General features: G+C 51.3%; 1 protein-coding gene across 2 annotated transcripts in view; it reads right to left on the bottom strand.

Moving 5' to 3' along the window:
- Positions 1-3,949: 3,949 nt before the first annotated feature.
- Positions 3,950-13,134, bottom strand: part of PNKD (PNKD metallo-beta-lactamase domain containing) — a 70,445-nt gene continuing 61,260 nt past the window's right edge. For both annotated transcript variants that reach the window (XM_036320503.1, XM_036320504.1), the window contains 8 exons: positions 10,102-10,217; positions 9,865-9,977; positions 9,187-9,245; positions 8,385-8,477; positions 7,884-8,047; positions 7,146-7,232; positions 6,037-6,152; positions 3,950-5,862 (listed from right to left, as the gene is read on the bottom strand). In XM_036320503.1, the coding sequence (XP_036176396.1) occupies positions 5,689-5,862; positions 6,037-6,152; positions 7,146-7,232; positions 7,884-8,047; positions 8,385-8,477; positions 9,187-9,245; positions 9,865-9,977; positions 10,102-10,217 (922 nt within the window). In that variant the 3' untranslated portion in view covers positions 3,950-5,688. The remainder of the gene's footprint in view (positions 5,863-6,036; positions 6,153-7,145; positions 7,233-7,883; positions 8,048-8,384; positions 8,478-9,186; positions 9,246-9,864; positions 9,978-10,101; positions 10,218-13,134) is intronic.

Below are 13,134 nucleotides of genomic sequence, written 5' to 3'. Positions count from 1 at the left end.
GACTGTTCTTCGAAGTTAAATTCTTATTGGGATTGTAAAAACATTAAAACAAAAAAAATCTTCAAATTCACTGTATTTAAATGTTTACTTATTAGGATGCAATAAAAGTACTTGGGAGGTTAGTTTGTCAATCAATTGCTTTATTTAAAAAAAATTTTTTTTAAAAGTATATTTTATTGATTTTTTTTTTTTTTTTACAGAGAGGAAGGGAGAGGAACAGAGAGCCAGAAACATCGATGAGAGAGAAACATCCATCAGCTGCCTCCTGCACACTCCCCACTGGGGATGTGCCCGCAACCAAGGCACATGCCCCTGACCGGAACCGAACCTAGGACCCCTGAGTCCGCAGGCCGACGCCCTATCCACTGAGCCAAACAGGTTAGGGCTTTATTTAAAAAATTTTTGAGAGAACTGAGTTCTTTTCATTTTACTTTATTTTTTTTCCAGCTTTATTGCGATGTAATCATTATACAGCAATTACTTTAAAAAAGAAAATGTGGCCAGTGTGGCTCGGTTGATTGCGCTGGTCAGGGCACCTGGCGGGCTCAGTCCCCAGTAGGAGGCCTGTGGGAGGCAGCTGTGTGTGTTTCTCTTTCACATTGATGTCTCTCTCGCTCTAAAATAAATTTTAAAATATTTTTAAAAAAGAAAATATGGTAATCTACTTATATATAGGATAAATAAGTGTAATATAAACTGCCTAAAGCCATTTTAATTTTAAAAAGAAGACCATTTAGTAATCAAAGCCCCCTTAGAGGTTATTAATAGTCATTAGATATGTGATTAGAATGATATGACTGGTGATTAAACATAAGAATTTTTGAAATGCTTATGTTTTAAAATATGCATTTTAAGAAAGTGAGCATTCATTTTTAAAAGCCAAAGTGATTTATGAATAAGCCTCTCTCTGCACGTGAGCCATCAGTGGCAGTAGGAAAACTCACAGTTGCTTTGGAAAGCAGTTTATTAGTTCCTCAAAAAGTTAAACATGGAGTTACTGCATGACTTAGCAAGTCCACTCCTAGGTATATACCCAAGAGCACTGAAAACATGTCTATGCAAAAACTTGTACACAGATGTTCATAGCACCATTATTCATAATAGTCAAAAAGCGAAAGCAACCCAACTGTCCATCAGCTGATGAATGGATAAGCAAAATGTGGTAAATAAATGCAATGGGATATTACTTAGCCATGAAGGGATAAAGTGCTGATACATGCTAAATGGATGAACCTTGAAATCATATTGAGTAAAAGAAACCAGTCACAAAAGACCACATATTTATGATTCTATTTATATGGCATGTCCAGAATAGACAAATCTAGAGACAGAAAGTAGATCAGTGGTTGCCTGGTTGGGGTGAAGTGGAGGCATGGAGGCAGGGAGTGACATTAAATGGGCACAGGGTTTCTATCTGAGATCATGAAAATGTTCTAAAATTAGATGGCGGCCATGGCCAGAAAACCGTGCCTGTACTAAAAACTACTGAATCGTGCACTTTTTAAAAGAGTGAATTTTGTGTTATGTAAATTATATCTCAAAGTTGTTGACAAAAAAAAATAGAGGATTTAAATAAAATCTAAAAAAAGTAAACCCTATTGGTTTCATATGTAAATCACTAACGTTTTTTTTTCCTATATATTTTTTCAAACACCTTGGAGGCCATATGTCTACCTCCTTTTCTTCTTTATAATTAACTAGAGGCCTGCCTGGTGCATGAAAATTCATGCACTGGAGGGGGGGACCCTCAGCCCTGCCTGCTCCCTCTCACAGTCCAGGAGCCCTCAGGGGCAGGAGGCAACCCAGCAATCAGGGGAAGGAGATGCCCCATCACACCTCTGCTGCTGCCACTGCCAGCAGCGCAAGCCTCTGCTGGTGCTGGTTACCTGAGCCTCGGGCGGCCCTGGGCAGCTGGGGGGCTGAGGGAACTGGGGGACTCCGGAGGCAGGCAGGCAGAGCATGACTGCTGCCCTGGTGGGGCTGAGCACCACCATCTTGTGGCTGTGGGCATCGCCATCTTTAAGGGAGGGGCAGTCAATTAGCATATTCCCTCTTTATTAGATAGGATTATAGCATCAAAAATCTGATATAGAATTTTCCAAGGTGACTTCATATGCCTTTTCTCATCAGACTCTCCTAATAGTAAGTGGAATTGTTAGTGAAGAGGTATGATTTTGCTGCTTTGCATCATTTCTGGTATCAGACCTCCTGGTCCTTTGGGGGACTCTTTCCCTACTCTCAATGCACAGTGTTTCAGTTGGGTATGACACTGCTCTTCCAGGTATAGTCATGTGACCTATTTGGCCAGTCAGAGAGGTCCAGATACCTTATCCCTATGGTTGGTTCAGGGTTGGTCACATGACCCCAACTGGGCGTATGAAACTTGATCCCTGGGACTATGGGAGGTTCTGCTAAATGGTATGAACTAGTAGCCTGGAGACATCTTGCTGCTGCAGGGAGAAAGCCTGACAGAGAACCATACCAATACAGAAGAAAGCAGATCTGAATGGTGATGATACTGTTCATATTCATGCCTGAACTTACCATGACATAATCCTATTCTTCTCCATTTCATGAGCTGATAAATTTCCCTTTTGGTCTAAGCTCCTTTCTGTTAAGTATTTGTCACTTGTCCTTGAAAAGGTTCTGACTCACTCATGCTTGTCATCTCCATTGGAAACTGAGGTCAGGGAAGTGACTTATCCAAGGCCACTTGGATGTTGAGTGGCAGAGCTGGGATTAGAACTCAGGTCTCAAAGCCCAGTGACACCTGCTTCCTACAAGCAAGGAACAAGTGGCCTGGTTGCTACCAGTCAGTTCCAGCTCTGGGAGAAACATGTGTCATCATTCAGGACAGATGCATTTGTGGGAGGATGACCCAAGGCCCTGGGAAGATGTGTCACCAGCGTTAGAGAACCATCACCAAGGGCCCCTTGAAGCTGGGTACCCAGAGTGACCTGGCCCTGGGGCTGGCCCATTCAAGACAGCAGTGACACAGAGACACAGACAACTGCCTTTCTTCAGGAAGGTGAGGACCAGGTCCCTTTCCCCACCCCCACCCCAGGTGCAGCCCTGATCCAGGGCATCCTGGGCCAGTGCCACGCTCCCCAACTTGGGGTGAAGAGGAGCACCTCAGAGAGAAGGCAGAGGTATGGCCAGGGGTGGGAAAACTATGCCTTGAGCTGGCCCCAGGGAAATGTGGAGCTAAGCCAGTGCCAGCACCACCTTCGAGAATTTTGCCATAGCCCTAGCTAGTTTGTCTCAGTGGATAGAGCGTTAGCCTGAGGACTGAAGGGTCCTGGGTTCAATTCTGGTCAAGGGCACATGCCCGGGTTGTGGGCTCAATCCCCAGTAGGGGGTGTGCAGGAGGCAGCCAATCAATGATTCTCTCTCATCATTGATGTTTCTATTTCTCTCCTTCTCCCTTCCTCTCTGAAATCAATAAAAATATATTTTAAAAAAGAATTCTGCCATAGCCAAGTGTCACCTTTGCTTCTTATTTTCCTATTTCAATAAATATCTATAATTACTGTCCTGAATTGAAAAGTGGTGTCACTTGTCAAAAATATTAACCCCGAAGGTAAATACAATGAAAACAAAACTCTGTTGTTAAAATTTATCTCCAGATAGTGGCATCTGGCTCTTAGTTAGAGAGGCATTAGAGAGAGGCCAAGGCCTTGCCCTTGAAGTGTTTTCCACTGCTGTGCTGTGACCACGTAAAACCATCTCCCTGTGGCCAGGCACACCTGTGCATCTCAAGCTTCAGAAAACACAGAGGTAAATGAGTTGTAAGCCCTGAACAGATGCACACGAGCCATACATAGGAGGGTATATTCATGGCATTGTTTCTGGCCAAAGCTCTTGAAGTACAGTAACTCCAAGCTGGTGGACCTGTAACCCAGACAGAACAAAACCAGCAATAAAGACAAGCCCACTGCGTGATCAAGCGTCTCTTAAATCATTCATTCATTTAACATTTATTGGGCGCCTACTGTGTGCCAGGCACCGTGCTAGGCGCAGAATACAGAGATGCATAAGATACAGTCCATGCCCTGAAGGGTTCACAGTCTGGAAGGGGAGACAAACGTGTAAACAAGTAATACAGAGTGATAAGTGCCACAGAGAAGCATTTACAAAGAGCAGAGGTAGCCTGGGGGTGTGGGGTGGGGGACATGGGGTTGTCTTCCTGGAGGAGGGGGCCATTGAGGGGGATTGTGAAGGATGAACAGGTGTTGGCCAGGCAGACAAGGCAGGAGGAGCAGGGAAAGGCATTCCAGTCTGAAGAAACAGCATGAGCGAAGGCACAGAGGCAGGAAACTGCATATCTTGGGGTGCGGGGAACTCTATTCTGATTGTATTGCTAGAGTTGGTACTAGAGGCTGTGGCTAGAGAGGGAGGCAGAGGCCGGATGATGAGGAGAAACTGAGGGCAGGGGGCATCCTGGAGGCTCGCCAGAGGTGAGCAGAGCCTGAGGAAGGAAGACAAGGCCCCTGGCTGACCCAGGTACGCCTGCATGAGGACCATAGGGTTCCTCATGAGGCCCCAAAGGGACCTGGACCCAAGACCAAAGGAGACGCTGAGCTGAGGGAGGGCTGAGCAGAGGGCAGGGCCCAGGCCTGGGGTCCTGGAAGCTGCGCTCCCTTGAGAGGCCTCTGCTCCCAGGTTTCCATTTCTGAACTCTGCCTCACAGACCCCTCCCTAGCCAGGATGGGGCTAGGGACCAAATGAGCAATGTCACAGAATGTTCTTGGCAAACTGCAAGGGGCCAGATGAATGTCGTTAATAACGAAAAGAGGAAAGGGGCTGAGGATAAAGCAGAAGTTAGAGGAGGCAGAAGTTCCTAAGAATAAAAGCCATAATGAGAAAACTGCAGTGGCCATGGCGGACGATGGCTCTCTCTCCCCTGGAAGGGAGGGGCCTGTTGGCCCAGGGTAGGGGCAGAGGCCAGCGGGCAGGACCAGGCCAGCTGTGCAGGGAGCCCGTGTGACCTACAAGATTGTTGGGCTGCAATCCAGCACCCTCAGGTGTCTCCTGAGCCTGAAGTCAAGGTTTCCTTGGCAACCAGGACCCTCCCTCTTCCAGGCTGTAGGGAAGCCACTGAGGCTGAGACTGGACAGACAGCCAGACTTCCAGCCCTTTCATCTTTCTCAGAAATGGCTCAGTTGAAAAATGCCTTTGTGGGGTCAGGGTGGGATGGGGCAGGGCGGGGAGGCTGGGGGAGGAGGGGCGGTGTCTCAGTAAACCAGAGCCCGCTTGGGGAGACTGAGTTTCCCAACCCTGAATGGGGGAAGGGGGACAACGCACTCAACCTGTTCACGGCTCCTGCGGCCTGGGCTTAGTGGCTGCAGCGAGAGCGCTGCCTCCTGAGGGAGGGGCTCATCGCAGCCTCCAGGTGCTCACTGCCAGCGCAGGAACCCTTACAGTTAGGTCTGGAGACGCCCCAGGGCCCCTCCTTTCTTGTTAGGCTTGTCAGCCCAGCCTCACCCCATGGAGTCTCCAAGCCTTGGAGCAGTCCCTTCCCTGGGCCTCAAGGTCTCCCCGCCTTGTCCCTCCTCTCTCCATGACCAGGGTCGGGGAATGATGCCACCGTGGCACTGATGGAGGTGGTGTTGGTAGCAATGAGGGTGGTTTGTGTGGGCGATGGGCGGCCTCCCCACCATGCGGGTGGGCTGGGGGGTCTGGGGGACATCACTTGCTCTTGTGCAGGTCCTTCAGCCGGCGGAGCTTCTCCAGGAGCTGGGCCCGGGAGCAGCCATCGTTCTCAGCGGGGCCCGGCCCTGGCCCCACAGTCTCCTGCAGCACCAGGCAGTGGGTCCTCAGGAATGGGTTGTAGGAGCGCTCCTCTCCCAGGGTAGACGGGCACTGTGGGACCAGAGCAGCTGGCTTTGGTGGGGAGAATCTGGACACTGTACCCAACAAGGGAAGCCTCCCGCCCCCTGCCCCGTCCTGGGTCCAGGAGTTCTCACTGGAAGGCACCGGAAGCAAACGGGCTCAGCAGGAAGGGGTCCCTCCGGGGGTGCCCTCAGGGCCCCTCACCGTGCTCTTGCGCTCCATCCGCTGCCTCTGCACCCACTGCATCTTCCTCTCCCGGGCCAGGTTCTCAGGCTCCACCACACCAGCAAAGCCCAGGTTCTCCTCCGCGTACTCATGACCTAGGGATCCCCATGGGGCCAGACGCAGGGCAGAGAGAGATTGGTGTGTGATCAGGAAAAGTCCTCCCTGCCCCCAGGTCTATGGTACTGACACCCAGGAAGAGGGGCAGCACTGCCCAGGAAAGGTAGGCACAAGTGAGCACGTGTAAAGTGGCAGAAGCAATTCAGGGGAATCCACCAGATCTGCAGCCAGGAGACCGTGTTCTAGCACGAGTCTGCCTCTGCCCCTGCCCACCTTTGCAACCTCAGTCAAGTCATGGCACCTCTCTGGGCCACAGTTTTCTTTGGCAGGTGTAGAAAATAATGCCACTAGAAAAGGGTGTGTCTTCAGTGCCTAGAACAGAGCCTGGCACATGCTAGGTGCTCAAGATAGTATGAGTGAATGGATGAAATGAGATATTCTGAGGATTAACTGAGATATTGGTTAATGTGTTTTAGAAACTGTAGACTTGTGCAGGCAAGTGTGGCCCAGTGTTTGAGCTTTGACCCATGAACTAGGAGGTCATGGTTTGATTCCCGGTCAGGGCACATGCCCGGATTTCGGGCTCGGTCCCTGGTGGGGGCATGCGGGAAGTAGCTGATGGATGATTCTCTCTCAGCATTGATGTTTCTATCTCTCCCTCTCCCTTCCGCTCTGAAATCAATCAAAATATATTTTTAAAAAAAGAAACTGTACACACATATGTCTGTATAGACATGCAATGTACATGCATATACACAGATGGCTGGACATACAATGTGTGGATATGATGCAGACAATGGATACACGCAGACTGGATTTACTGACTCCTCCCTGATGAGCGGCGGCGACTTTTCATCCTCGGCTCTGGCTAAGCAGAGGCGTTACAGAGCCAGTGCTCCAATAAGAGGGGAACTGTGGCCCCGGCTACAGTGGACTCCCAGAGCCACCAGAGGTGGAGCTGTGTCAGCTCTGGGACAGGCACTGGGTCTGGGGGACTCTAGGAGGAGGGGCTGGGGAAGGGGGCACCTCACCAGGCCACAGCAGAGTGTCGTCTTCCAGCCCCAGCACAGTGTCCAGCGAGCTCAGCATGGTCTCGGCAGTGCCCTCAAAGGTCCGTCCTGGTGGGTCGGGGGTGTGTTATAAAACACAGGATAACACAGTATGATATAAGGAACGTGAAGTGGGGCAGGGACCAGCTTGTGCACCTCGAGCCACCAGCCCTCAACCACACACCAGGGAGCTGGGCCCATCTATTCACCCCCAGCCAAGCCCCCCTGAAGGCCTCCATTGCACATACTGACATGCAGGTGGAGAGGGGGTGCCAGGCTTCAGGCTGGGTCCTAACAACCCCAAGCATGGCCCTGTCAGGTTGCTCCTTTCCACGGAGCACTTCCTTCTTTGCTAGTGCTGCCTTTTGGGACTCTGTACAGCCTGGGCCTTGTGATCCCCATCGTCCTCTTGCTCAGGGGTTCTCAAGTTTTTGTAACTTAGTCCCCGAGTCACTGTATCAGAGAACCAGGCTCCACCCAGTGGAAACAAATGCCCTGTACTCAGTTACAGACATTGTCTCATTCTATCCAGTCCTTGTGGGAAGTCATGAGAATATAAAAGAAATTCAGGTAACATAGGTATCGGTTTCCCCAAATCAGAGTAACTGCCAAGGCAACATCTGTGCAAAGACAGTGCTTTACTGCATTGCATGGCATTGAGGCGGTCCTTGGGCCCCTGCCCTGGCCTCTTCCCTCCCTCTTCCCTTTGGGGGAACTCACCACAGCCAGAGAGGAAAAGCAGGTCCCCTGAAAAGAGGCAGGAAGGGCCCTTGTAGGGCTCCCCATCCAGCAGGTAGACCAGATGTCCTTGTGTATGGCCAGGGGTGGCTAGAGCCCGGATCTGAAGCCGTCCCACGCTCACCACATCTTGATGACACAGGGGACTGAGGAGCAAGGCAACAGGGGAGAGAAGGTACTAGAGCTTACGCCAACCTGGTCCTGCCCTAACTGAGGCTCAAGGGGCCAGGTGATTTGCAGGAGTCGGGGCTTCCACACCAGAAAGAGAAGGCACCCCCAGTGCCTAGAACTTCAGATCCAAACCCTCCCCGCTTCCTGCTTTGGGGATCATGGCTGGATCAGTTGTGGGGTGGGCAGTGCCAGTCTTCAAATGGGCTGTGATTGGCTCTCTAAAGGCCAGGAAAGGCATCAGCAAAATACTTGACTGAAAGTTGGGGGATGGGCCCATGGAAGTGCCACCCCACCCCTGGGTCAGGGACTTACTGGGTGAGGTAGGGGATGCCGTCCTGAGGGCTCCCGTACACCCGACAGTCCTGGTGCCGCCGGCTGAGGTCACGGTTCCCTCCACTGTGGTCCCTGTAGGACAGCAGGGACAGGGAGGGCTTTGAGGGACAACTGCACTAGGCCTCCTCGCCTCCTCTTCCCGTGGCATCTCCGGGCCTGTGAGCCCTGGATGTCCCTGGCTGCTGGACTGAGCCGAGCTGTCCATACCTCCGGGCCTTTGTTTAAGCTGTTTCCCTTCCCAGAATGTCACCCCACACACACCCTGCCAGCCCCCATCACCGGCCAATGTCAACTGATCTTTCTGGACTCTCTCAGCTCCTGGGTCACCAGCTTCTAATTCTTCCAAGTGGATCTGATTATGCCCCACCTGGTGCCCACCACCCTCTATACCCTGTGCCAACTGCCACTGTTGTCACTGTTGTACACTTTCATGCACGGCTGTCTCCCCTGTTGCACTATAATCTTCTTAAGAGATCACAAGGTCTGCCCATGCCCGGAGCACAGCAGGCATGTAAGAAGTGCCCATGGAACACGGAACGAGAGATAAGTGTCTGCCCTGCCCTCCTCTGGGGCTTCCGGAGCCTGATAAGTGGAGCAGTGGGAGGCCCACTGCCCTCCCTCTGTGCTAAGGCCCCGGTACTTCATGAGGTGTGGGCCCCCATCCTGACCTCCTGACCCCCAGCCCAGCCTGACCTTATGGAGCTCAGACCTAGCAAGATGAGTTGGGTAAGAGTCAGCTAGGGAAGAGCAAGTGTAGCTGGACCCCCACCCAGCTCCTTACCAGTGCTTGTGGGTGCAGAGAATGGCAACCAAGGTCACACCTTCCTTTTCAATGGAAGCCTGGAGGAGAGAGAAGTTACTGAGACTGAGGAACAGGGCACAGAGGGAGGCTCCAGGCAGAGAGAGATAGGGGCATGGGTGCTGGGTGGAAAGGAGAGGAAAAGAGAGGAGGGAGGGGTGAGAGAGAGGGAGGGATGAGAGAGAGGGTAGAGCTAAAGAAAGAGAAGGGGGTGGGAGGAAAGGGCTGGAGCAGAGAAGGTGGTAGCTGAGACCCAGCATGGGCACACAGGAGAGGTGAGGAAGGGGAGGGGAGGGGAGGAAAGACATAAGCACACACAGGAGTAAGAAACAGGAGGGGAAAATGGAGAGTCCTGGATACTGACAGACAGAGGTGAGGAGAGAAGAGGGCCAGAAAGAGCCACAGAGAATGAGGGACCCACAGTCCTGCGTCAGCATCGCTCTCTTGGGGTCTGGTTCCCTCGCTGTTGCCCTCCCCGCTTCCTCCAGTTAAGCCCTGGACACCCACCCACCCTGCCCCAGGCTGTGGCTGTGGGGGTTTCTGTGTGTGAGCGCATGAGGAGGGGGCACATCCCATTGGCAGAGGGACCAGGACCAGCCCTTCTCTAGTAAAGGGCAGCTGCTAGTCCCCAAGGTGACCCCAGGGACCCCTGCCCCTCACCTGCACGGCCTGAGGGTCTGAAGGGTCCACAGCCACAGCCAGCCGGGCCTGGGTGTCGATGATGAGGTAGCTGTAATTGTCCGAGAGGACGGGGATGGGAAGCACCTTCACTCCTGGGGACAGAAGTGGGTTGCGGGTGAGGTGACAAGCAGGGAGCCCAGGGTATGTGACAGGGAGTAGGCAGGGAGGGTAGTGGGCATAGCTGGGAGCGACTGGCCCAGGGCCACCAGAGCTCACCGTTGAAGAGGCGGGGCTGGGTTCTGGAGTGGCCTTTGGGGTAGCGATTCCGAGCCCTGCGCAGTTGCTGTCGGTAGAAGAGGTACCCAAGCCAGGTGCGGGTGTACAGGCTGTACCTGCAGGGCGGGATGTCTGTGCTCAGCCCCGCACTCCCGACCTTCCGTGAGGCCTGGGCCCCATGTCTCCCCTCCGCTGGCCACCCTTGAGTCAATGCAACGCCACCATCACTTATTGTGTGCCTACTGTTTGCCCTGCTCAGTACTCAGGACAAGATGGAGAGCAAGACAGACACACCCTGCTTGCAGCCCATCAGGGGGAGGTGAAAAATTGAGACAGACTCCTGGAGTGTGAGTTTTTTCAGTGAAAGGGGTGGAGGAGTTAGGAAGCTGAAATAGGTGAGAAATATATTTCAGGAAGAGCAGGATGCATCACAATGGTGCCAGGGAATGCTGAACCACCTGAAAAGGAGCCTGGGAATTGGCATTTCTCCAACAACCTCAGGTGATGGGAACGCTGCTGGCCCAGGGACCACAACTTGGAGAACCACTTGGGTAGAGGAAACTATACTAGCAGACAGCAGGGCTTGTTGAGGGAAACTAGAAAGTCCTGTTTGGCTGTTCGGTGGAGGAAGCAGCGAGAGGTGAGGTTGGATGGGCTGACCACACTTCCTCCCTCTTCTGGCCACCTGCCAGGCCATCCCAGGCAACACAGTGAAAAGGCTGCGAAAAGGACGCGGGACTTGTAAGTGACAGAGCCCTACAAACACCGAAGGCAGCACGCAGGGCCAGCCTCACAGGTGTGTGGCCCCTGCTGGGTTTGATGCTCTGCTGCTCCCATCTTGAAATCCATAATGATTTTACGTTTGACCTTGTGTGAAGTCTGATGGGACAACAGAACATGCACACAAGCATAGGTGATACACACAACACGGGTATGCTCTGTTCCTTGCTGCCCCATACACATACCGTGTTTGCAATGACCCATGAGCACAGAATTCTGGCAGACCTACTATGTGTGGGAATGCAACCAGACTCAAAGTGATACAAGGTGAGTTTCCACCTACAATTGAGTGAGGGGGGCACTGCCTGAGGGGCCACACCTTCAGTTCAGACCAGAATCTGCTTCAAAGGTATAAAGAAAGCAGTGGGGCTCTAAGAAACAAAAATGACCAAGGAACCCTACCACATCCTTCCTTACGCAAGTTACGTTCTGTATGATTCAACCAACTAAGCTGCAAATGATGCTACAGAAGGAAAGGGAAAGGGGGTCACCGATCTGTCCTCTTCTTCTCATCGGTCCTTCCTCGCTCATCCATGAGCTGAAGGTAGAGTGTGAGGGTAGGATGTGGTGTGTCAAGAGGAGAAATAAAAAGAGTTGAGTTCGTTTTGTGCAGCGTTCCAGTGGTCTGGTCAGAACGAAATACATATCCCTACACAAGCTGAGAAATGTGAATTATGTAGTTCCAGTGATTCCACATGGGAGTTACATGTCCTCACATATGCATTTAAAACTGGTGCTGTCCCATATAAAAATTAATGGAAAAATTCGTGCTAGTCTGATTGTGAGGGTGTGGGGAGGGGGTTGAGGTGCAGGCGTGACCACTCTCCAGGCCCTTCGTAAAGAGCTAGCTGATTTGTCTGCAAGCAATTTGTTCAAAACCAGGCAGGTTCCTGTGACAATCTGGCAGATGTGACTTAGCTAAAGTGAATCACTGCAGCCCCTGCCTGTGTGCTCATGCACCGGTATTGACTGGGAATTTCGACACACGATGGAGGGGTTTTGTCATTCTTTGTGACTTTATGTCCATTTTTCATAGGCTCTCTTTCTCTTTTATTTTTATTTTTTAATTGTTTTTTTTTCAGTTGTACAGTTTACATTCAATATTATTTTGTATTAGTTTCGGGTGTACCGCAGGTGGTTAGACAAATATGTACTAAGTGTCGCACCTGACACCACACATAGTTGGCACAATGTTATTGACTGTGTTCCCTATGCTGCTCTTTGCATCCCTGTGACTATTTTGTAACTACCAGTCTGTTCTTTTTATAAAATATGTTTTCATTGATTTTTTTAGAGAAAGAGGAAGGGAGAGGGAGAGAGAGAAACATCAACATGAGAGAGAAACATCTATGAGCTGTCTCCCGCATGCACCCCCCCAACCAGGGATTGAGCCTGCACCTGGGCATGTGCCCTGCCCGGGAATTGAACCGGTGACCTTTAGGTGCACTGGATGACACTCAACCAACGGAGCCATATTGGTCAGGACTGTTGTTGTTGTTGTTTTTTAATCAGCTTCAGCCACTTTGTACTTTCTCACTCAGTCACCAATATTTAGTGAGGCCTTGTGATTAGCCTGCTCTGGCACACAGTGAGTAGGCACAGTCAGCGTCCTCTTGCAGCTTATATTCTAGTGGGACAGACAGGACAACAAACATAGTGTCAAGGACAGAGGAGGAGCTATTTTATTTTTTTTTATTATTTTTTTTAATATATTTTATTGATTTTTTACAGAGAGGAAGGGAGAGAGATAGAGAGTCAGAAACATCGATGAGAGAGAAACATCGATCAGCTGCCTCCTGCACATCTCCCACTGGGGAAGTGCCCGCAACCCAGGTACATGCCCCTGACCAGAATCGAACCTGGGACCTTTCAGTCCGCAGGCCGACGCTCTATCCACTGAGCCAAACCGGTTTCGGCAGGAGGAGCTATTTTAGATACCAGAGTCAAGGAAGGCCTCTCTGGAGCTGACTTTCCAAGAAGAAGGGAGCAGGTCGAGTGAGAATCTGGGGAAAGCTCCCCAAGAACCGGACAGGAGGAAGTGCAGAAGCCCCGAGGAGGGAGGGAGGGAGGGAGCGAGCTGTGGGAGCTGCGGATTCTGGTGGGTGTATCAGTGATGACAAAGAGCTGGCACGGGAGATGCCCAACCTGAGGTGATTTGTGGAACAACCTAATTATCCTGGATGGGATTCTAGACCAGAAAAGGAACATTAGTGGGACAATAGGTGACATTTCAATAAGGTCTGGAGAGTAGTT

Source organism: Myotis myotis, unplaced genomic scaffold (assembly GCF_014108235.1).
Source record: "Myotis myotis isolate mMyoMyo1 unplaced genomic scaffold, mMyoMyo1.p scaffold_m19_p_8, whole genome shotgun sequence".
Taxonomy (NCBI): Eukaryota; Metazoa; Chordata; class Mammalia; order Chiroptera; family Vespertilionidae; genus Myotis; species Myotis myotis.
The sequence above is the reverse complement of the archived record's forward strand: the minus strand, read 5'-3'. Positions and strand labels throughout refer to the sequence as shown.